Below are 23,854 nucleotides of genomic sequence, written 5' to 3' on the forward strand. Positions count from 1 at the left end.
GTGGGCAGTGAAAAAAAACCTAGTAATTGCATCGCTGGAAGGGTGCGCCAGGTGGGAGAGTATGTTGCACCTGTGCACATGCTCGTGCAAGCCCCTCCTCCCTAGGTCACCTGGTCTAGCTCAACATCCATGCCAATCACCTGTGAGACAAGAGCAAACATTATGAATGAAAGGCACGCTACCCTGATATAAGTCAACTGGAAAGGCAAACAAGACCCCCCAAAAAACGACAAAACAGTCAAAGATTCTGATGATTAATCTTAAAAATGATGTCGCTTCCTATATATCTTGAAAACAATGTTGCAACAATAGAAGAGCTGTCATGCGCTTATCGTCTGCAGCCTTGAAATGTCCTGAGCACACATGGTAAAAGAAATCTGTAAACGTTCATAAGCAAATTAAAACCTATGAAACAGTGAATCCTTTTGAGCTGCATAGACGCTGCGGGCAGGGCTATATGCTGTGTGCTCATGGGGTTGACAGTTATTTAAGATAGTTCAGTAATACTTTTCAGTCAGCATATGTACCAATGAAAGCATGCTCTTGAAGGGTTTTGAGAAAAAGTTCGACAGATTGCATGCCTCAGATGAAGAATGACTAATGGGCTGACTTACAGGTGTTTTTGCAAACTCCCGGATATTGACATCTGTTGAGAAGAGCTGTTTAATGCTTACACGGTTATCACTTGGAATCAGGGATGCTTCCTTTAGAACCATGCTGTGTCTACATTATGCCTTATTTTAATACATGCATTTACATTTTATTTTCCCCATGCTGCCCAGTCATGTCTCCATCTCCATACAATTCCTTGGATTTAAGTAGCATATCAGGAGCCTGATTTACAAAGCTGTTTTTCAATGGGACCCCCACCCCATTGAAATATGATTGTGTAAATCAAGGCCTATATGTTTTTGTTTTGTTCATATGGTGTGTTCGTGACACTTTATAACCTTGTGTTCTATGTGCCAATCAGATGACGGTTCCTGTCACAGGGGTTGGAGAGGCGCGTCAAACCTGCCATCTTTAAATTACATTTTCCACCAGTGTTTTTAGACCCAGAACATTATAGCGACATCACTTCCAAATGTTTCATAATGAAAATGCCCACAGGGGAAATGTTCGAACTTCCTTTAAAAAAAGAAAGTTTCTTTCATTTGATAACAAAAATATGAAAACTCGAACCTGTTTGTTCATCAGGATATAGATGATGGGGTTGAAGACGGTACTGCTCTTGGCCAAGATGGACGGTATGACGCTTGCTACTGGAGTTATCACACCGGGTCGGCCAAACGTAGCCAGCAGGGCCACCACCCCATAGGGCATCCAACAGAGCAAGTAGCAGATGACAGTGGTGATCACCATGAACAGCACGTGGTATTCCCTTCTGCGGGCCGCAGTCTTGCGTATTCTCCCCACCTGGTTGGAGGTTAAAAAACAAGGTGTGATCAGAAGCAGCGTGAAATCGCTCATTGCTGGAAGCCATGCTTTGGACCACAAGAAAAGGCTATGCTTTATCAACTGGAACTCAGGTATTCTTTAAACACTATCGATTTTTGGACTCTGCAGCTTAATTTTAAGCCCAGCAAGTTGTTTACCTCAAAAGAAAGAACATTACACTTTGATAGCTATTTCCACAATGCAATGCACGCTTGAATGTAACATCTTTAGAATCAGTGTACTTGGTACGCAGCTTTAAAGTGAACCGCCAGGAGGGCAGGGCCTTCATGAGGGGGGGAGCAGGAGGGGCAATCCACCCCAGGCCTCCCGCTTGCGGGGGGGCCTCGCAGCACTCTCTCCTAAGTAGAAGACAGCACAGTCCACCCATGTGAGAGAGTCGCATGAGCACACAGTAAGATATAAAACTAAGCAGCAACATGTAGATGTTGTACTTGTTGTTTCCTAGGGTTCACCCATCCCTCAACGTGCAGTCTTTCCAGTGATCTAGAATATTATTGGTTGCTATGTGCTCATGCGCGGTCATTTTCGAGTTGTGCTCCCAGTTCTGACTTTTCATAGGAGATGCTATACTTGCTAAATTGTTGAACTTGAAACTTGGCAACCTTTTTTCTATTACATGAATTGCTACTTGACCATTATTATTATTATTTATTATTATTATTATTATTATTATTATTATTATTATTATTATTATTATTGTATTTATTGAGTGCAGACCAGGTTTGACAAGCAGTGGAGCGATTTTACAGAGGTACACAACAATACAGATACACAACGGAGTTCGTTACAGAGATATATAACAGTACAGATGCAGAATGGAACACTTTTCAGAGGTACCAACAGGGTAGATATACAGCAGGGTTAGGCTAGAGAGGGGCACAGAAGAGAGTTACTCCCTGCAGGGTGAAGGGGAGTAGATGGGCGGATGTCATCTAGTGAGTCAGGTGGTGTGGGGGCGATGTGATGGCCTAGGTGTTGAGGAGGAGAGACTCCTTGCAGAGGTGGGTCTTCAGTTGTTTTCTGAACCGTAGGAGCGTGCAGGCGAGCCTGATGCTGATGGGGAGGAGATTCCATGGTCTTGGGTCACAGGCAGGTAAGGCTTGTTTTCTGGTCCTTTCCTTTTTGCAGCAGTAGATTTAAAGTCTGCACATGTCCTGGCTTCTGGTGGTGTGCTGTCCACCGGATATGCTGAGTTTCTCTTCAAGGTTGCTGGGTGACTTGAGGGAGACTGCCTTATCGATAATGCAGCAAGACTTGAAGGTGATTTGTGCATACAGTGGGAGCCAGTGAAGGTCAATGAGGGCTGGCGTGATGCAGGGACGTCATTTAGGGGTCGCCGGAGGTCGCAAGAGTGACCACTGCTGATTGGCCAGCGACCTCTGTCAATCTCTTGTGACCTCTGGCCGTGACCAATCAAAGGAGGAGGGGGTGTGGCCACAGCGTGCTGCAAAACTTGTGGTCCTCCATTTTGATTTCGCCATTTTGATTTAGTTGCCCACGTGTAAACGCATGCTCGGTGATCAGCTCCTGCTGCTCCAGTCCATCCAGTGACCCGTGCCCTACTCACTCCACTGAAGAAGGCCAGGATAGGCCAGCGGCAGCGACTTGGTGAGTACTGGTGGGTCGAGGTGCGTGTCATTGTGTGTGTGTGTGGTGGGCGGGCCACCAGTGCAGCACTGCCACCGTTGGCGCTCGGTGCACGCTGCTGCAGTGCTGGGTGGGTTTCATTTCGTTTTTATTTAAAGCCTGCCTGCTGCGCAGCCCCAGGATCCGGCGGCGATGCTGCAGGCTAGGTCACACAGCCACTGGCATGGCAGAGACATGTCTCTGCGGTGTTGGTTGCCGTGTGCCCTCGTGACCTCTGGCGCCCCTATTACGTTCCTGCTGCATGAGCCAGGTCCAGGACGATACCCTTTCCAAACATGTGATGAACTACACACTACAAAACCAAAGAGGTGGGGCTGCAGAACAAAAAGCAGAGGACATGTCCGACCAGGAATTCGAGTTTTTTTCTGAGAAATACTCCCAAAAAAAGCATACAAGGCAATCAGCAAAGAAGAGCAAACACTCACAGTAATGGGAGTGAAATTTATGTTCCTGACGTTGATGTTCGAGTCTTGACTGTCCTTCACCATCAAGGAAAAGCAAGTAAACCCACCCACACGGCTGCGTGAGATACAGTGTGCAGTGCTTCTGGTCCGGGTTACCTTCCAGTATGGAAAAACCATAGCAAAACCTGTATTTAGTGTTTAAAAAAATGTTTAAATGATGCCTTATGTGTTTCGATTGTGCCAAAGTAAATGCACACGTTGTGCCTGATTTACAAAAGTTTTTTTTAATGGGAAAATCCCATTGAAAAGAGCTCTGTGAACCAGACCCATTGTCGTTGTACGTGGTAGGGCCAACCCTTTCCAAGCGGCTCCTGAAGCCACTGCAAAGAGCAACTAGAAGCTTCTAGTCCAAGGCGCTTTTTCGACTTTTCCTTGTGCTATTCCCTAAAACCAGTCATCATTATGAGCTGCCACTTTATCTAGCGGTAATCACACAGAACTGGCGGAAAGCTGCTGCCGCTCTGTAAGAGCCTAATTCACTGAGGGTTTTCCAACGGGATTGCACCATTATAAAACACCCCTATGAATCAGGCCCGGGCACCTCTGTTGTTTCCGGTAAGCATCAGTGGGGCTATCGCTTTCTGAACTGTACTCCCGGAGCGAGAAACAAATTAAATGCTTGGGAGTGCACGGGTTAACGTAGCTAGCGTGGATGGGGGAGGGGCCATGTGGTATACTCGCAATGTATAGGCACTGAGGCGCTTTATTCCATATCGTGCATGCTGCCAAGATAGATAAAGATTGTATGCACGTGCGTGTCATGAACACTCGTTGCTATTTTTCCGTATGCAAACATGCGCTGCTTTCACCGTAGTATATATAACATGGAAAGAAATCAAATATGTATTGCACTCACTTTCATTTCTTTGAGGGTATTTACATTTACATTTACATTCATATGAAAGGTATGAAAATATTACACCTCGTGTTTATTTCATTCCTGCAGTGCTTTTTTTGCGCTTTTTTTTTTAAACATGGTGTGTTCATTGTCTTACAAGGTATGAAAGCCGTCCTGCTTTCTATACTGAGAGCAACGCACGCTGCGTGTTATTTACAGTGTGGTCCGGGCACAGCCCAAGCAAGGGTTGCTTCCAATAGAAAGGGGATTTGTGTTTGAGCCGAAGAAACCGGGGGTAAATGTCCTGACCTCGGTCTGCGGGCTGATACGAAAGGGCATGAAAAGAGGGCAAAGGTGTGAAAGTTGAAAGGCACATAAAAGATTTGGACATGAACGAAAGGGAATGTGCTGGAGGTAAAGACTGGAGGGTTGGTCTGTACTTCTGCTCTCTATATGATAGAGGAGAGGCACAGAGGGCCCCAGCCAAGAATCTCTGTTATTGGTACGTGGTTGAGCAATCAAGGCGTAGCTTCTCAGGAGTTGATGCGGGCTGGTTCTTAAGTACAGTGTAGTCCCCTAGCCCCCACAAAATAATGTCCACACACTGTATTAGTTAAAACACAGTCTTTATATAATTAATATTCAAGGTTATGTACACTATCACAATAACTCACTTTGTGCTCTGAACATCTAAATGGCAAATATATACAGTTCTTAAGTGGTACCACAATTATTATCAGATCTCATTAAAGTTCATCAACTATATCTCCGGTGGGATAAAGTGGTCGTCGGTGCGGACAAGGGATCCTTCAATTCTAGTCTTAGGCAAAGGAGCGGGCGGGTCCGGTCGTCGGCAGCACGGCATCAAGCGGTTCCCTATTCTGGGCAACACAGCTTCGACAGGCCTCCAGCGGTTATGGCGATACTATGAACCGTGGTCGACGGCAATGGACTTCGATGGCGTCGATGTCCAGGTGCTTCACTTCGTTCTCCTCGGTGGCCCCAATCTCCGGTCGGCAGCCTTTTTCGAGGGTCTGACTTCCAGGAAGCTTCGGCGAAGGTTAGCGGTGCTCGATGGTCCCTCAGAGCACGGGAAGAGGGCGCTTAACCAGGTCCTTTCTCTGATCAGTCCTCGATGAACTCGACAGCTTTCGGATAGGGTCGAAGCAAATGCAGCAGCAGTTCTTCTTCTTCCAGCTGGGTGTTGAGGATAAGCAGTTCCAGTTACTCTTCAAGTGTCAACTCAGCTTCTGAACAATTTCCAGTGGTGAGAGGTCCCCAGATATACTATTCTGATCTCATCCACACTGCTGGGTCACACTCAGCAGCCAATCATATGGAAGGGCATTCATGCAGCCAGTCAGCCCATCTGGTATACAGTGCATTCAGGCCATACTCCTCCCTCTCAGACACTCACAATAAGGTATGTGTATTGGGACAAGTACCCAGCCATTCAACACTACACACTGCATTCATACCAGTTTTGGACAGGGCTGTCTCAGTCATTGTGTCAAACACCAGAAACCAGACAGCCACAACAAGAAGTGCATATTGGTCACACACTCCATTCACGCAGGTCCCACCCACAGGGTTTACCCACAACATACAGTCACTGGGAAGGCTCCAGCCAGTCTGCCCTGGAATTCACAACAACACCATATAGGGAACTTCCACCCAACAGCCAGTCAGGGGGAAAAGACAGAGTCAGGGCGTCCCAGGACTTTGGCAAAACAAGGTAATAGGCAATAGAAAGCACGAGGCCACAGGGGCCATCTTGTTTCCAATCAGGAATTAACTGATTCCAATGGCAGAACCTGGGTATCCCAAAATGGAGGATACTCAGAGCACCTGTCAAATTCAGCATGGAGCTGCCACCAGCCGACACCCTGCTCTGTAGGCCACACACAGGTGCCCAAAAACATACACTAGGGGCACAGGGTTGTACCCCCAACCATGGGTGCCAAAAAGGTATCCCATGGGTCTGTACACCAAACCTAAAACAGGAAGAGCTGCACTGCCAGGAGTCCCACATGGACTCCTGGGCAGAAAATAATACAGAACACACATGAAAAAGGACTACAGGACAAGGACAGGGAGGCCCTGTCCCTCCAATGCATTTCCAGTATCACACTGGGGTCCGTTTGTGATAGTTTGCAGACATGCAGACCCTGTGTGGGACGATGAAGGCATGCCAGTGACCAGAAAATGGCAAATACATTTATGTTTACTGGCCATCAACCTGTTTTGTGCTGCCCTCTCAAAGAGGGTGGAACTTCAGGGCGATAAAGAACGGCTATCACTGGGCCTTGGGAAGAAAGCAACAGTGCTCCAATCCCGGAACTGACAGGCTGGAACAACTGCACTGCTGGCTTTGAAAGTGCGTCATTGTCAGACAACCTCTGACCTGCAAGGACCTGCTCTGTAAATGATGCCTTTCCCCTGAAGATAGTGAAGTTTAATTTGGATAATCACCCTCATTAGATACTCCGTTGCAGTTTATTTGTTGGAGTGCCCGTATGCAGGGCAGATGAGGGATGCCTGTGATGGTGGGGATCAGGTGAGAGGGGGTGGGTATCCGTTGGGGGGGACTGGTGAGGGTGGGGATCAGGTGAGAGGGGTGCCGTGCAAGGATTAGAAGAGGTTTCTAAGCACGGATCAAGGGATCAAACCCGTGTTGCTTTGTGTTGTCTTGCTTCCAAGGCGGCGAGCACGTTGCTGCTGAGCTATACTCCTGAGACTGCATGTCTCTGAGTGTGTACGTGGTGAGGGTGAATGTTATGCTATGGACGGGGAACAGAGGCGTTGAGGGAGGCAACTCCCCTGAATTCTAAAGAAGGTAACAGCGTGGGAGAGGATGGGAGTGTGGGGTGAGGTGGGATCACCTTCTTGGAGGCGGTTTAGCAGCGTGGGGGGGCAGTAGAATGTGATCATTCGGCCTTTTGAAGACCACACAAATCAGACAAAATAAATCAGTCTTTTTTGTATTTGTTCTTCAAAATGCAGAATTATCACATAGAACCCAGTATGTACCTTGCCATACTGTTGACCTTGTTCAGTGTAATAGCATGCAATGGGACAGTACTTGCAGGGCCTAATGGTGCAGAGCTAATGGGCTTCTATATTTTTAAAGAGGCAGTAACAGCACTTCTCAGCAGGGCTGTGCAAACTATTTTCTACTAGAGCTGCCATAGTTGAAATGGGGCAATGCTGGTACTCCTCAGTTAACTCGCTAAACAGGTCTTCTATAATGTTAATATTATGCTTTTGTTGAGGCAATGTTAGTTCACCTTAGTGGGGCTGCTATACTTTTGATGGGACTACATCAGCTGCTACACTCTTATTGACAAGGCCCCAGTCAGCAGATTTATTTATTTTTATTTTTATTGGTTATTTATAATGCGCGTAATAATACCCAGAGGTTTCTAAGCACGGACCGAGGGATCGAACCTGTGTTGCGCGGACCGAGGGATCGAACCTGTGTTGCGCAGACCAAGGGATCGAACCTCTGTTGCACGGACAAAGGGATCGAACCTGTGTTGCTCCATGCCGTCTTGCTTCTAAGGCGAGCACGTTGCCCCTGAGCTAACCTCCAGAGACTCTGAAGATCTGAAGTACATTTAATGATACAGAACCAGAACTATTGAGCAAGTCTAACATCATCATCAGAATAACTCAACACTCTTGTGGTTATACAAGAGCTAATATTTTTAAAGGGATGGAATTACTCAGAATGTAGAAGCACTATTCAATAACCCAAAGTGCTTAAGCATAGTTAATGTGAAAATACTACAGTTCTCACCATTGGGAGAAGGTTAATGATGAATCTCAGAGAGGCTGCTACACCTTTTATGGGGCAGCACAGATCCAACCTACTGGACAGCTTCACTTTTAATGGCACTTCTCAGCAGGGCTGCTGTACTTCAATAGGAAATGACCAACATTACCCCGCATGGAATTGCATACTCTTGATGCCACCAAAGCAGCACTTCCACCCACCACAGCTGCTTTATTTTTAACGGCACAGTGTGTGTACTTCTCAGCCAATCAGCTTTACATTAAAACAGACCGCATTGTCATTTCTCAGCTGGACTGCAACACTATACCATTGTGTTCTGTATGTTGAGTGCTTCTTCACCACCAATGTGGGTTCATGGCACTCTCCCATTCAATTGGCAACAGGCATTTCCCGAGCTGCCTGCTGTCCATAAGCTGCCACTCAGGATGTTGCAAGCCGTGATGGGGGCAAGGGATAGAAGGCTCGAGCCTGTAGGATAGCAGAATCAGCAGAGTCTTAAAACCTGCTCACTCGTTCTGCAGTGAGGGCCAATGGGCCAAATTGAGCCTGATCCCACATACAGAGGGTTGTTACCCCTTTAGAATGATTGTCACCGAATAATACACATCCCGATATTTGCGCTTTCACCCTCTACTGTCTCTGTGGAGTCGCCACACTGCATCGTTACAGCATCCATTTTGTCCCTGCTCCACGAGACAAATCTGGGACCGGACCTGTGTGTGTTGTCAGGATAGAAAAAATGTGAACTCAGGCTTTGTGGGACGAAGGGAGTGTTTTATAGTCAACTATTTTATTGCATTTTGTCTTTGATAGATCATGTGGGGGAGGGATTGAAGGCATTTTTACTTCCTGCTGTAAGGTAAGTCATCACCGGGTCCATGTGTCCCCTCACCACTGTGTCCATGTGCCCCCCTGCCCCTTGCCAGTGTGTCCATGTGACCCCTTGCCCCTCGCCAGTGTGTCCATTTTACAGCAACAGCTTATGCAAATTAAACTGCTTAAATTAACCACAGGCAGATGAAATCCAAGTCATTTGTGGCCTGCAGCCTATACATTTTCCAAAGCATTTAACTGGGATTTACATTGTGACACAATATTATGTAAACTGCTCCTTGCCCGAGCCACCCACTCAGCCTGGTTCTGCTGCAGCCTCCAGAGAGAGTTCCTAGAGATCCTAGGACAATGGCGCATAACATGCATCCCTCCGAGTCACAGAAGGTTAATGATGAATCGTTGCCGGGCCTGAGGTCAGTCTCTAGCTCTGTCCTGTGCAAAGCCTCTGTGGTCCAGTTTGTCTTTGCATGATGCGTGCACCCCAGAACTATAACATTCTATTAATAATTAATATGTTCTGGTGTTGGACAAATGAATCTTTCTGATATTGTGCTATAATTTTCAGACCTGCATCTTTGTGTGGGAGTTCCTTCATTTCTGTGTTCTCAACGCCAGCAAACAGTACCACTATTGAGCAGCTGACATCCAGCCTTATTTGTGACTGCTGTGGGAGGTGAATGAACATGAAGCAACATATTGAAAATGTACAGCATGTGTTAATGATCTGATCTGTAAGTCCATATCTATTTATGCATTGCAGCCTTGTCCTAGTTGTTCCAACACTAAAGATGTCTGTCTCTCTTCCATTTAATCAGAGAATACCACAAAATTAACTTCAAACTGTATGATAATAGACGCATGCTTCACTTCAGTTTTTTGGACCCACGGGTTTCCTTTTTTTTAGGGGCAGAGTTTGAACAGGTTGCACCTGTTAATCCCTCAAATATAAAGTATAACCCTAACAGATAGGACTGACCTAAAAGTAAGCTACGAAAATAAATACTTGAAATCACTGCTTAGGTATGCACTCAGTGTTCCAGATAAGATTTTGAAGTGGGACTGTTGTATTGCATATTTTGTAAACTTGGAAGTAAAATGATTTTTAGGGAGTAAAAATGTAAATCCAGTTCCCCACGGCAGTATTTGTAAGCAAGTAAAAATGCTTTAACTGAAAAACAGAAAGGTTTTTCTCATAATTATGTTGCACCTAGTTACTCATACACATTAAAAGATCATGCGCATGTCTACCGATCGAGCAGTAATAATAGTACTTTCTTCCTTTGGAACTATGTGTGCTACTTCTCCAAACATCCATGGAGTTCTGTGTGTGAAAGCAGGGGCTCAGGGTCCACAGTGTTTGTTTCCTATTTTTTGTTGGGAGTATTTGTAATCTGTTTTTATTTTTGGGGAGTACTCGCTTATTTTCAGGGAGTGCAGTGATAAAGTTGTAAGCCAAAGCAATACATTTCAAATTTGACTCCTCTTTGGTATGCAGCATAAGTGGTCTGCCAAAGAAGAGTAAAGAACAAAAGAAGTCGGGGGGACACCCAGGAATCCATCATTTGCTTGAATAATATCTTCTGATTTAGCAGTACTAAAATAACGAACATGTCTACACCTACAGGAAAACCCAATGATCCAAAACAGAGGTCAATCCTTGATATTTTGTCTCCAAAACCAAGAGGAGCTGGCGCTACTCCAGGCTCTGATTCAAGCAAGCGCAAGAGGTCTGATGATACCTCGAGTGGCAGTTCAAACACACCTGTACATGTTGTTCATCCATCGGCTAGCACATCAACTCTTGCTGGCAGCAAAATCTTCAGGTGCAGACAGTGCATCTACATGTGCTGACATTGGTTCACTATCTTCACATGCTGACACTTTGCCTACAGCTCCACCTTCCTTGGCTGACATAGCATCTCCTTCATTTGTAGTGCCCACTGAAGGCTCTTGTTCACGTGGAAACATTGCTGTGATGGTTTCACGTGATGCTGGTGACGTAAGAAACACTTCAACTTTCCTGGATAGCGCAAATGTTCTTTCAATCCTGATATTGAGGATTGTTCTTCCCGTATTGGCATGTTTGATGATCCCCCCCACTGTTGCTTGCTCTTCTGACATTTCACTCCTCGGGGAGAGCACAGGCAGCTCTTGGTTGCAGAGCGATAACAGTATGCAGATGTGTCTTGCTGAGCAGGGCATTCCAAGAAGATCTCCAGCTCCCAATTTAGATGACAGTGTGCTGACTGATCTGTCACCAAATCCATACAGTGACCCTGCACAGCCAAAACTTCCTACATACCCTGTAACTGGTTCCCCTAAATTTAACGGAGACTACAAAACATATCCTTGCGTGGAGTACTCAGTTCTGAAAGATAAAGTATACTGATTTGCATGCAGACATTTTGGTTTTACTTTTGGAGGAGGGGGGCGTGCACGTGGTAATGTTCCATTTGTTGACATTGGCTTCGCTAAATGGGAAAAGACAAGTCGCGCTTTAAGGATGCACTCAGATTCTGATAAGCATAAGCCTTCGATTGTAGCTTGGGCTGACTTTAAGCGTTTACAACAGACTACAGGCCCTCAACATTCAATTGTTTCCATGCTAGAAAAGGTTTGGGTGCAATTACTAAAGGTTGTATGTCTTTTGGGTCGTCAAGGACTTGCTTTCCGAGCCACAGACGAACCGCAAGACTCCCACAATAAGGGAAACTTCATAGCAATATTGCGTTTTCTGTCTGATAATAATGAACTTCTTAAAGTAAAAATGGCTAGAAGATATGGGCACTACACATCTCCTGAGTATCAAAATGACATGATCTCAGTTGTGGCAAATCTTATACGTCAGAATATCGTTAGGAAAGTGACAAAGCACTTTGCAGTGTTGGCTGATGAAACCAAAGACATTTCACATAATGAACAGATGAGCTTTGTGATCCGGATTCTATATAAAGATGGGAACATTCAGGAAAAAGCTATGGGATGTTACAACATGGAGAAGTTGTATGTCTCCAGTTCAGCTACATCCATTGACAAATCTGTACGCAATGCTGGCCTTGACTGGAAGAACTGCGTGGCACAATGCTATGATGGGGCATCAGTTATGAGGGGCTGTTTCAAAGTAGTGCAAGTGAAAATAAAAGAAATTGGTCCACAGCCAGTTGACATTCACTGTCATGCACATCCTCTAAACCTTGCGTTAGTGCAAACTATCACTAACATACAAACAGTGAAAGATTTTTTCTCAACTTTGCAGGCTGTGTATGTGTTCCTTTCACAAAGTTCTCCTCGACACAAACTCTTTGTAAAAGCTCAAAGAGAAAGTGGTCTGGCAGTATCGAATTAGAAAGTCTTTGTGGCACTAGATGGTTTTATTGGTAAGCTTGTGTTAAAAAAATACAGGCTCAATTTGAAACCATTGTAGTTGTTCTCAATGTAATAGAATCATCGCAACAATGTGACAAGCAGGCTTGTTCAGAAGCAAGAGGACTTCTCCGAAATATGCAGTGCTTTGAGTTTTTGCTAACTTTGTTAAGTATGGAAGCAATTCTGAAAAAAGATTAGTGTGTTATCTGATGAACTTTAGAGAAAGAATCTTGATTTGCCAGATGCGAGTCACCTAATTCAAGTGACAAGAACTGCCCTCGTCAACCTTCAACAAGAAAGCCATTGGGTGAAAATCGTCAATGACACAACAGAATTGTCAGAAAAATGTGGTATTGAAACAGTTGAAGACCATGACCGAAGAGCTTTACCAGTAAGGCAGCACCAACTGAGCAGCAAACTAAAAGAATACCTTGTTGGTACTACTGTAGGGAAGAGGTTTGGACATTATGAGCACTCTGAGGATCGAATGCCACAGACTGAACAGATAAAGCAAGAGGTGTTTTTCTCCACCTTGGATAGCTTTGTAAGAGAGTTGGATGCTCGTTTTATAGATAACATGGGGCTTATAAAGGCTGCCGGCATGTTCAATCTGAGGTCTAAACATTTCTTGGAGGACTCATCTGCAGATTTTCTTGCTGAGCACTACCTATGGCCCCAAGTAAATTATGCTGGATTGCATTCAGGCCTTGATATTGCAAGGAGCTTTTTATCTGACAAGACTTTAGCACGTATTCACTCTGTCAGTTACTATCTCCATACATCTCCAAGAGGATTTTCTGAGGTCATAAACCTGTTGGATCTGGTTCTTGCATTGCCGATTACAACTGCAACAAATGAGATGTTCTTCTCCTGTTTGAAAAGAGTAAAAACCTATTTGCGAAATAGTGAAGGAAGAGCAACTGTTGGGCATTATCCCAAAATCTATACAATAGTACTAATTGTTGGAATGTGTACCATTATGGAGAGGTGCAGGGTGTGGAGGACAATGAACATGTAGGAACAGAAAACTAGGCATATAAAGAGTGTTGGTGAGTGTGGGAGTAATGCAAAATGCAGCCAGGTTTTTTTCGCCCATAAAATATGGGGACAGGACTTATTAGGCTTTTGGTACTGAAGTTTGTATCACTCAGTAATGCACTGTATGCCTTGAACACATCTCCATACATCTCCAAGAGGTTTTACTGAGGTCATAAACCTGTTGGATCTGGTTCTTGCATTGCCGATTACAACTGCAACAAATGAGAGGTTCTTCTCCTGTTTGAAAAGAGTAAAAAACTATTTGCGAAATAGATGTGGAGACAAGAGACTCAGTGATTTGTTGATAATGGCATGTGAACCTATGGAGGTTAACGAGGTAAATTTGAGTGATGCCATTGACCGATTTGCTGACATGCGACACAGGAGGTATCCTCGGAAAAGAGGAACCATTATATTCTTTGACACTGTTAGATTATTGCTCAATTTTCCAGCTAGGTCTTTCTTTTCAAGTCATGCAGACCTAATAAGCACCACATACAGTCTTCAAAACCATCTGCTACTCTCCTTCACTACCAGCCTCTTCTCCTCAGTCAGCCATGATGCATCGCTCATGCACTACAACCAGTTTGTCTTACCTTCAAAACACTGCGTGGTATGCTGTTGAGTTTTGTCAACATCCTATTTTTTACCAGTAAGCTAAGCAACAATGGACGATTATGTCAGAAACATCATGTGTGTCTTTAAAATGGCAGCATTTGCCACACTGCCGGTATCCTCCAGATTTTCAGTCTAAGCAACAGCAAGACATTCACTGCCTGATTCATGGAATTATTTGCGTGAAAAACGCAGATTTGCGCGCCTTTCTGCCCGAAAATCCCCATACTTCAGACAGGGATTTTCGAGCAGACAGGCACGCAAATCTGCGATTTTCACGCAAATAATTCCATGAATTAGGCTTTCAATTAGCATTTTCCTGTGAAACCAGACAGGCCCTACTAGAAACACAGCCACAAGCATCTGTCAATCGCCAGTCTCTTAGAATTTGAGTAGCCTCCATCAGAATCTTCTTGACAAGTCAGCCAGAAGCTGCAGCACAGCTGGAGTTTTATGTCATGAAAACATTTGCTATCCCTCCTGGCGCTTCTTCATTTCCAGTCAATGAAGCAATGATGAGCCATCTAAGCAGCAACTTCCTTTAAGCCAGTCACCAGCTGCCCCGCAGCTACAGTTCTGTCTTCACAATGCCAGCACCCCTTGATGTATAGTCATCCAAGCAATGATGAGACACACCTCGTCAGTGTCTTCTGTTAAAACCAGCCCAGCACCATCTGCATCAAAGCCAGTTTTCTGTGATGTCAAAACAGCACCTGCCATACTTGCAGCCTCTTCTCTGCCAAACACCCGCAGCTCCAGTACCAGAGTTATGTGTCTTCTTGATATGTTGCCATTGAACACTCACAGACCTCTCCTCTGGTTTCCAGTCACCTAAGCAACAACCGTCCCTTTGAGTCTGAATTTTCACCTTGCATACCATTGAAACAGCAGCACGGACACGTCTGTCAAGCCACTGTTCTGCTCAATCTGGTAAGAAACTACATTTTTAGTCTTATGATCAGAGTGAAGGAAGAGCAACTGTTGGGCATTATCCCAAAATCTATACAATAGTACTAGTTGTTGGAATATGTACCATTATGGAGAGGTGTGGAATGTGGAGGACAATGAACATGTAGGAACAGAAACCCAGGCATATAAAGAGTGTTGGTGAGTGTGGAAGTAATGCAAAATGCAGTCAGGATTTTTTTTCCCATAAAAGAGGACTTATGAGGCTTTTGGTACTGAAGTTCGTATCACTCAGTAATGCACTGTATGCCTTGAACACATTTTGACCTAATCTTTTGGCAGCCAAAATAACACAAGGAGAAGAATCATTAAAAACTGAGGATGCCATAGATTTTTTCTGGTGAAATATTCTCCCTCTCACCTTTTATCCTGGCTTTCCCCTATCCCCATGGCCGCCTATCCGCCTCTGTCCCCCCGGAATGTGATTTCACTCTGTAGTCCTGTTGAAATAACAGGGCAGATCCACATAAAGAGGGGATTGGGGATCATACACTTCACGTGGCAACATGGAGCTTGACACTGCTACATTTGATGATCCATTCTTTTATGAAATGTCCCAATACACAGATATTGTAACCACGTATTTCTTAGTGTACTGAGGCATAATGCTTTATGAGGCAGGCCACTTCCTGTGATGTCATGTGGGGGGGTGGTGGTCAAATGACATCACTTCATGTTGGTGTGGTCTAATTACATCACTTCCTGTGGGGGTGTGGCCAATTGACATCACTTCCAGTGATGTCATTCTTGGGGGTGTGGCACTGTGATGTCACTTCTGCTACCCCTGGCATTTTGGTGAAATGACGTCCCTGGCGTGATGCAGTCACATATGCGTAGACCCCTGATGAGGTGTGTGGCCGCGTGTTGGACACATCACAGAAGCACAAGGGAGGACGATTAGAGGTCTTCGATGAGGACATCGCCCCATCCAAATGGGATAGGACCAGTGATTGAATGGTGGATCTAAAGCTGTCTGGAGGGGGGAAAGGCTTGCCTTTTCACAGGAGAGAGAGCTGATACCAAGCTGTCTGAGTTTTTTTTAGCTATATGTGTCTTGAAAGAGAGGTGTTTGTCGATGTGGAAGCCGAGGGACATGGTGTAGGAGGGGAGCTCGGGTCTGGAGCTCTCAGTGTTCATTGTTGACAGCCATATCTGTATGTCTGGGTGTTCGGTATTGTTGGTGAGGAGTAGGAATTTGGTCTTTTAGGGGTTGAGCTTGAAGTATGCACTGGACATTCAAGACTGGATCAGTGAGAGGCAGGTTTTGAGCCTGTGGATGTCCTTGATGGAGACAATATTGGGTTATAGCTGTGTGTCGTGAGCTTATTGGTGGATATGGATGCTGTGCGGGGCCTACAGGACTGACAGCGGCTCCATTTATAGCTTGAAGATTACTGACGAGAGGATGAAACCCTTCAGGACTTTCAGGACAGGTGATGGGTAGCATTGGCGATATAGATGAGTCCATCAGAACAAACTGCTGGTGGTTGCCGAGGTAGGACTTGAACCAGCGTAGGACAAGGTCACTGATCCCCATGCGCTGACGTAGGGTGTCTGTGAGTGCTTGGTGGTCTAGTGTGTCAAAAACGGCAGAGAGGTCGAGTAGCACTAGGAGGCAGGGGTGGCTATCGTCAAGGAAGTTGAGGGCATCATTGACCACGTGTATGTTTTCCACCTCTGTGCCTTGATAGGTTTGGAGGAGATTGTTGGTGTTAATGTGTTAAGAAGGGGACATGGGTGATGTGTGATAGTTTCCTAGGTTGTCAGGATCCATAGTGTGCTTCCTTAGTAGAGGGAGGATTTGTCCTGCCTTTAGGGTTGATGGGAAGGGGCTAGTTAGGGAGCTGTTGATGCTCTCCAGGAAGGGAATGACAGCTCCTGCAGGCAGAATCTTGAGGATGGAGGCTGGGAGGATGCTGGCTGTATATGATGTGGCTTTGAAGGTGTCCAGGGTCTCTATCAGGTCCTCTGTCGATTCTGGGAAAATTACTTTATCTTCTTATGAACAATCTGTTCATATGTATGAAAACAATATGTATAAAAAAGAAACCAACAGTCGATTGTTACATGTGTCCCTCTCCCATCACATCTCACTTTTCATCCCCTAGTGTCAACCAGACGCCACACACCATAAGTTCTATAATGAGCACCTCACACCTGCGTTGCTCAATAAATGTTCTTTAGAAGTGCTCCAATGCTCCTTCGAGTGAGTTCTGAGCTCCATCAAATATTTAAAAAGAATAATGAAATAAAGAAGTTTAACCAAACCAATGCAAGTCAGATTGCAGTGGAACATCTGGTGTCGTGTGCATTCACTGGAAGTTAGTTTTCCTCCACAGCCCGACATTTGCTCATTTTTTATGTAAGTTGAAAATGACTAAGGGAATCAGAAAGGACTGACTAGTCATTGCCCCAAGGAAGCCACAAAATTCATATTCCCAAAAATAATTTAGGAAAATGTAAACAAAACTCTAAATGCAAGGGATAAGGTTATCGTGTGAAAAGCACACATGATTTGACAATATATGCACTAGATGAAGTATAATTGTAATGCATATCCCACATTTTGAATTCTGAATCTTTAAGATTATCATGATGTGTTATTCATATCTCGCTTTTGCCTAAGTGCTTTACACAGAACACGTGTCCATTCAATATCACCCAAACGAAGTTGGTACTCATTTATCGACCTCAGAACGATGAAAGGGTGACTTGGCCTTTGCAAGATTCAAACTTGTGACCTGCAAATCAGACACAGACCCACCGCGCCAACAGATATATTCTGATTGCATTGTTGCATTATGCACAGTTAAAGTTAGCCGACATTCCTGTGTTTAGATTTGCACTTGCTTTTTGCAGGTCATGCTATAACATATGTGTTGTATTCCATTGATCCAGGTACACATATTACTAGATGTAGACTGGCGTATATGCAGCACCATGTATCTCACTGAGGCATTATTATCCAACAGAGTGGGTCAATCGTATGTGAACTTGCTGCCAAGTGGACACCCAGATTAGCCATTTTGCCAGCAGCAGGACTAATGGAGATTTGAGCAGTATTTAGTAGGTTAAGCCCTTTCCATTCTCGTTACAGCACAGCTGGGTTCGGATTAAAATCTGTTGAAATATACATTTATTTGCACTAAAACAGATTCCCAGACTAAGCACTTTTCTAGCAGTGGAAACAATCGCAACACAACATTAATCTGATTCGGTACCTTCTATAGCAGTAGGGGCGAAGATATGCTGTGTGGAATTTATAAAGCACATGTCATTTCTATGGCCTTGAAGGGTGAAGGCAGTCAGGGCCAACATGTACTAATTTAGTGAACCAAGTGATACCCTGTGGAATAATGAGGAATGCATGGTCACTACATATCACATTTAGCTATCCCAGTGCAGCCGATTGCAGCTGTGCACTCTGTAAAACAGATACATGCATTTTCTTTCATTCAAATCATGTCCAAATGCAGTGGATACTGCTTGGGGGGTGTTGGCAGGATCTTGAATGACTCATTGCAGGTGTGTGAGAAAAGGTGGCCTGCGGATTGAGCGCCACAACCCATTATCTGATGCAGGGGCTGGGTGGTGTGGGGAGGTTCCCATGGTCAACCTTTTACCACATGGGGAGGGGGAAAGGGCTCAAGACATTAGCAAAAAGAAAACGCCTGGCCCTTTAAACAATATCTCAAGTATCGAAGTAATGGTTGATGCTAATTCGAGATCTGAACTCCCTTTGAACTATCTTGGGCCGAAGGATAGCTCGGGGGCAACACACTCGCCTTGGAAGCAAGACGACACAGCGCAACACATGTTCAGATCCCCGGGCCTGCGCTTAGAAACCTCTGGGTATTAAGTGCTTTATAAATTTTTACATTACTCAGACCCCCACACTGGAGAATCGTTTTTATTTTTCACAAGAAAAGAGCAATTCTCAAATAGAGACCACATTAATCACTGGGGTTCAGACAAATACGCTGTTCTCGGGTGGAGCTGCTTCCAGAGCGTGTCTGACTCACCCTACTCAGATTAGGTCTCTGAAGCTTCTGTACATGCTCAAGGATCACAGACAATCAAACATGGTGGACTAGTTGATTAGTGCCTTGGCTCAGAGGATGCTGGAGCCACATGTTCCTCAAACAAACTGGAAATCAAATGCCTGTTATGACCTGACCAAACCTGCACTGACAGAAGAAATCACATAGATTTGCACACCATCATCAAGAGCCTGGCTTCGTCAGAAGAAGCAAGGATATATATATTAGGAAGCCCAAAAGGGACATATGTGTGGGAGTGTGGAGAAGGAGATGGTTAGATGTTGGCATTGGTTGTAAATCGGAGAGGATAGTGGAGCAGAGGAGGTTAAAAGAGGAGCAGAAGGAGGAAGAGCGGGTGAAAGTAGGAGCAGAGGAGCAGGAGGATGGAATAAGGTATGAGTGAAGGTGGTGAACGGAGGTGCAAAGGAGCAGGTGGGGGAATAGGTTCTGATGACCATGTGTTGATAGAAGGACCTGAACGTTTGAAAGGAGTTTAGAGCACTGGCAGATGGTGTTTTTGTTTTTTTTAATTGGAGGGGCATAGATAGTTTGCACAGATATGCCAGTGCCATCGAGTGCAGCGACAGAGCCCAAACCTACCAATAGGGCCTGGGTTAGGGGGCTGAACATGCAGTCAGAAGCACTGAGCAGTACAGCCTGTAGTTCTGCCGGGGGCTTGAATGGTGCTGAGGTAGGAGATTGTTTTTCCACCCCACTTAAAGCTACTAGCGCCGTTTGGTAATCAATTCTGCTCTGTTTGTTTTGCAGTGAAGAACGGCTGCGAAAGAAGATACATGAGCGCAGAAGAGCTCATTCATAGTATCCTTCGGATGAGAGAGAGAGAGAGAGAGAGACAGAGAGAAAGAGAGAGAGAGAGAGAGAGAGAGAGAGGCGACTTTTAGACAGTGGCAAAGTGAGAGAATGACATTGGCAGATGGAAGGGTACAGGGAGAACATCAAGTTGTTCTGCCTTGTAAGGCTACTCCCCTCTTCCCCTAACTAACCTACTTTTCTCTAAGCGTGCCTACCATCTGACACTACACACACAAATCCACTACACACGTCTGCCAGAGCCCTAACCATTAGCACATCAATTTTAACTGACTAAGCTCCTCGGACGTCTCCACAAGAGCAGCTAACCAGATTCAGAGCAATGTCACTTGTCAGACTTTGGACTCTCGCCTTTTGATAACGCACTAGCAAAGGGCCTGCAGCAAACCCATAGAGGTAGAATGGTACTCAGGTCCCAGTTACTTCTGATCGGCACCCATTAACCCCACCGTTTTTTGCATTTGCCTCTGCTGCTTTCCCTCTAACATAACCGCCCGCCCCCCTTTCTAACTGAGCCACATACACCTCTATGCAAAGAACATGCTAGAAGGGCACTATATAAGACCACTTTACATCACACATGCATTGGTGGCAACTGCCCTGCCTTTGGCCGAGGATGTACCTCCATTGAGTAGAAAGTGTCTCCAGGGCAGTGCAGGTGGTCCAGTGCATGAACTGCATTGAGCATCAGGGCTACCCAGAGTCTCCCACATTCATTAGTAACACCACAATATATATTAAGCCCAATCAATACCAGCACACTGTGTTAGAACAATGATGCATGTGTTGTACAACTGTATTGCTCCACACAGCTTATGGTCTCTGGGTGAGCAACATGAAGTGAATATCTGTGTGTACAGTAAATGGGAGGTGATAACAAGGCCACTGCTAGAGTTTGAATCCATGCTTCAGAATAGGGTAATTGATGTGCTTAGTTTTTAATCACCATCATCTTTAAAATGCAGAGCCAGCAGTTATTTTACAGGAGAGGTAGACTAGGAACCAAAAGAGGCCCTGGAAATAATGTTCAAAGTGGCCCCATATTACACATGTCCAGCAAGCCCAACCCTTTTGCTAAGAGAACATTTGGAAATAAAACAGGTTACCGCAGAAAAGAAGCCCAGGGGGTTGGGGCCTACCGGGAAATCTTCCCGCTATGCCAGTCCACCCCCGCTGTACAGATCCGGCAGATACAGTTTAATTGAAGGAATTGGTTTCTATAATATGTTCAGCATTCTTCAGGGAATATGCGCAGGTGATAGTTGGGACGCAGAGAAAAAACGTGTAAAATAAATTTGACAGCTACTTAAGTACTTAAGTGCAGTTCACTTGTTGGAGGATCCTGTCAAGCAAGCGAGGAACCTTCTAATCTTCATCGTGTGCACAGGCATGAAGAATCAAGATTACCGTTATTACTGCTATCGTCTTTTATTAAACAAGCTGATATGTGCAGAGCTGGCCTTGGCCACCTCTGCTAATACGCTCTCCAAAGGCGTACTGAGGCGCTGTAAACCAATGCCACACTCCCAGGATAGCAATAATGGAGACGCGGTGAATATGACAACACTTCACATGGACCTCCTTCACATAGTGCTTGAATAGCTCCAGCGGCAAGCTTTGCTTCACGCTGCACCATTGAAAAGGGGACGTTATTCGTTGCATGTGGTTTTCATTTAGCACAGTTGTGCGAAAGTTTGGGCTTCCGTATGGTTACAAGGACAGACCATATTTGCAAAGTGATAAACATGTTACTGTAGCTTTTTAAGAGTCCTTACCTCATCAGGGAAGAAGGTGAAATAGAAAAATCAAAGTGTATAAAACATGAATCAAATCATACACGCAATATGACCTGTTATTATGAAAATAAAGCTCATATTGGGTGGAATCTTAATATCCGATCTATGGACCTCATTACGACCGCCAGGATATCGGCAAAGGCTATTACCGTTTCGGCACGCGTTGCGGCAGAATTGCTGCCAGATTACAAGTGCCGGAGGGACAGAGTAAATCCCCATTCCTGGAGTCCCATAAGACTCCATGACGGGATTTGCCATGATTACCGGCACCAGTGGTGCCGGTGCCGGTAATAAGGGATTTATTTGCCGGGAGGGTGCCTGATTTACCTTCAGCTAGCTGAAGGTAAGCCAAGCTACCCCACCGGCAAATCCGTAGTCGGGCTGTCCGGTAAAGGGCCGGTATCCGCGAACACCGGCACGTTTATTACCAGACCGGTCAACTCGGAATGAGGCCAATGTATATTGTACCTTCCTCTCCTTATTATCAGTTTATTTTTCTTTTATCTACCTCAATCTAGTGTATTTACGTCATAGCGTTAATAAATGTTTAACATCCTCCTACACAATATACATTGAACCATCAGTGCCCATTTCTGACAGTATTGTGAGCTAAAGTGGCTGTTGCAGTTAACCCATTCATTTGCATACGAGATAATATATAAAAACACTAGTTTGCAAAATGACATGTAATATAATGGAGATAGGGACCAATCGAGATGAATGTCCTTGTGCATGTTTGCCAGCATGTGCCAAATGTCAGACATGTGTGATGCCACCACCACAAGCTGGGTGATGGCCGAGCATGACATCTTATGTAAGAAGGGAGTCTCACTCAACAACCACGTCAGAATAATGCTGGGCGTATAGCTTGTACAGATAGGTGTTAACTGCCATCATCAGTCTTTAGTCTACAGTTGATATACATGTCAACATTATCCATTTCATTTGAGAGACACTATTACCTTCCTGGTTTTAACGTTGCATTATTGGACTTGTAGCCCTCGATTTCCCCCCACTAGAACCCAGGACTACAAGTCCCAGAATCCAAACCTAAAACCAGGACCGCATTAGTATCTTCAGAATGGCATGGATAGCCTTGGAATGTTTTAGTTTACAGCATTGTATCTTGATCGAGGACCGCGGGATTATACAAACATTTACTGAAATGTTTTCATGTAAGTTCATTTAGGATGTCAGCTAAGGGATCCGAGTTGCCAAGCCACATATGGCCTAGCATCTTTGCATGGTCTTATTAGTTTCATTTATTAATGTATATAGTGCCAAGACAAGCAAGCCCGTGGGCATCAGTGTGCTCACAACAACATAAACATATAAACATACATTAATTGAAAACACTACATAAGCCTGATCAGAATCAAACATCAAAATGCATACCGAGTGCTTTTGCAGATAGGTGAGTCATCAGGAGACATTTGAACAAAGCTAGGGACCTACATCCCCTCAGATTTAGGAGAAGAGCATTCCACACATTAGGAGCTATTGTAAAGAAGGCTCCCTGGCTCACAGCATCTAATTTTGTCCAGGGGACAAACAGAAGGTTTGTAAAATTAGATCTTAAGGTCCTGCAAACTGGCAGTTAGGAGATGTCTTTTGAGAGGCAGCTTGGGCTAATACCAAAAATGCATTTATGTGTTAATGTCAGAACTCTAAATAGAATATGGGCTTCCACTGGTAACCAGTGCAGTCCCCTCCTAGCTTCTGATACGTGCTCCCTACTACCAAGCCCCTCAATAATGCAAACGGTGCTGTTTTGAATCAGTTGCAGCTTTGGGAATTGGGATCTCTCCCTTATTGATCCCTTGAAGTAGACTAGTGCAATAGTCCAGTATAGCACAACTTATTGCTCTGGCTATCACAGTGCAACTCGTGTTTCCTGTATTTCATTTGCCATTACTGAAACAATGCCTCTAGTACGCGTTGCTCTCATATCTAGATGCTCCTACCCATGCAATGCCTTGATGATCCGATGTAGGCTCTGTCTTGAATTCAAAATTGTCAGTGCCTGCTTGAATTCCGGATTTGTGTGTGTTTTAAATCATTGCATCCACCATTTCTGCTGCATTTCAGTGCTTGATTGAATGTCAAATGTGGGTGTGTTTTAAATCTTTGAGCGACTTGCATAACAGTAGCACCTAGATGTGTTT

General features: G+C 44.8%; 1 protein-coding gene across 1 annotated transcript in view; it reads right to left on the minus strand.

The window, feature by feature from the left end:
* Positions 1–23,854, minus strand: part of LOC138526307 (parapinopsin-like) — a 2,832,341-nt gene that overhangs the window by 516,653 nt on the left and 2,291,834 nt on the right. The window contains exon 5 of the mRNA XM_069636896.1: positions 1,183–1,416. Within this exon, the coding sequence (XP_069492997.1) occupies positions 1,183–1,416 (234 nt within the window). The remainder of the gene's footprint in view (positions 1–1,182; positions 1,417–23,854) is intronic.

Source organism: Ambystoma mexicanum, chromosome 7p (assembly GCF_040938575.1).
Source record: "Ambystoma mexicanum isolate Mex_15411 chromosome 7p, UKY_AmexF1_1, whole genome shotgun sequence".
In the NCBI taxonomy this organism is placed as follows: Eukaryota; Metazoa; Chordata; class Amphibia; order Caudata; family Ambystomatidae; genus Ambystoma; species Ambystoma mexicanum.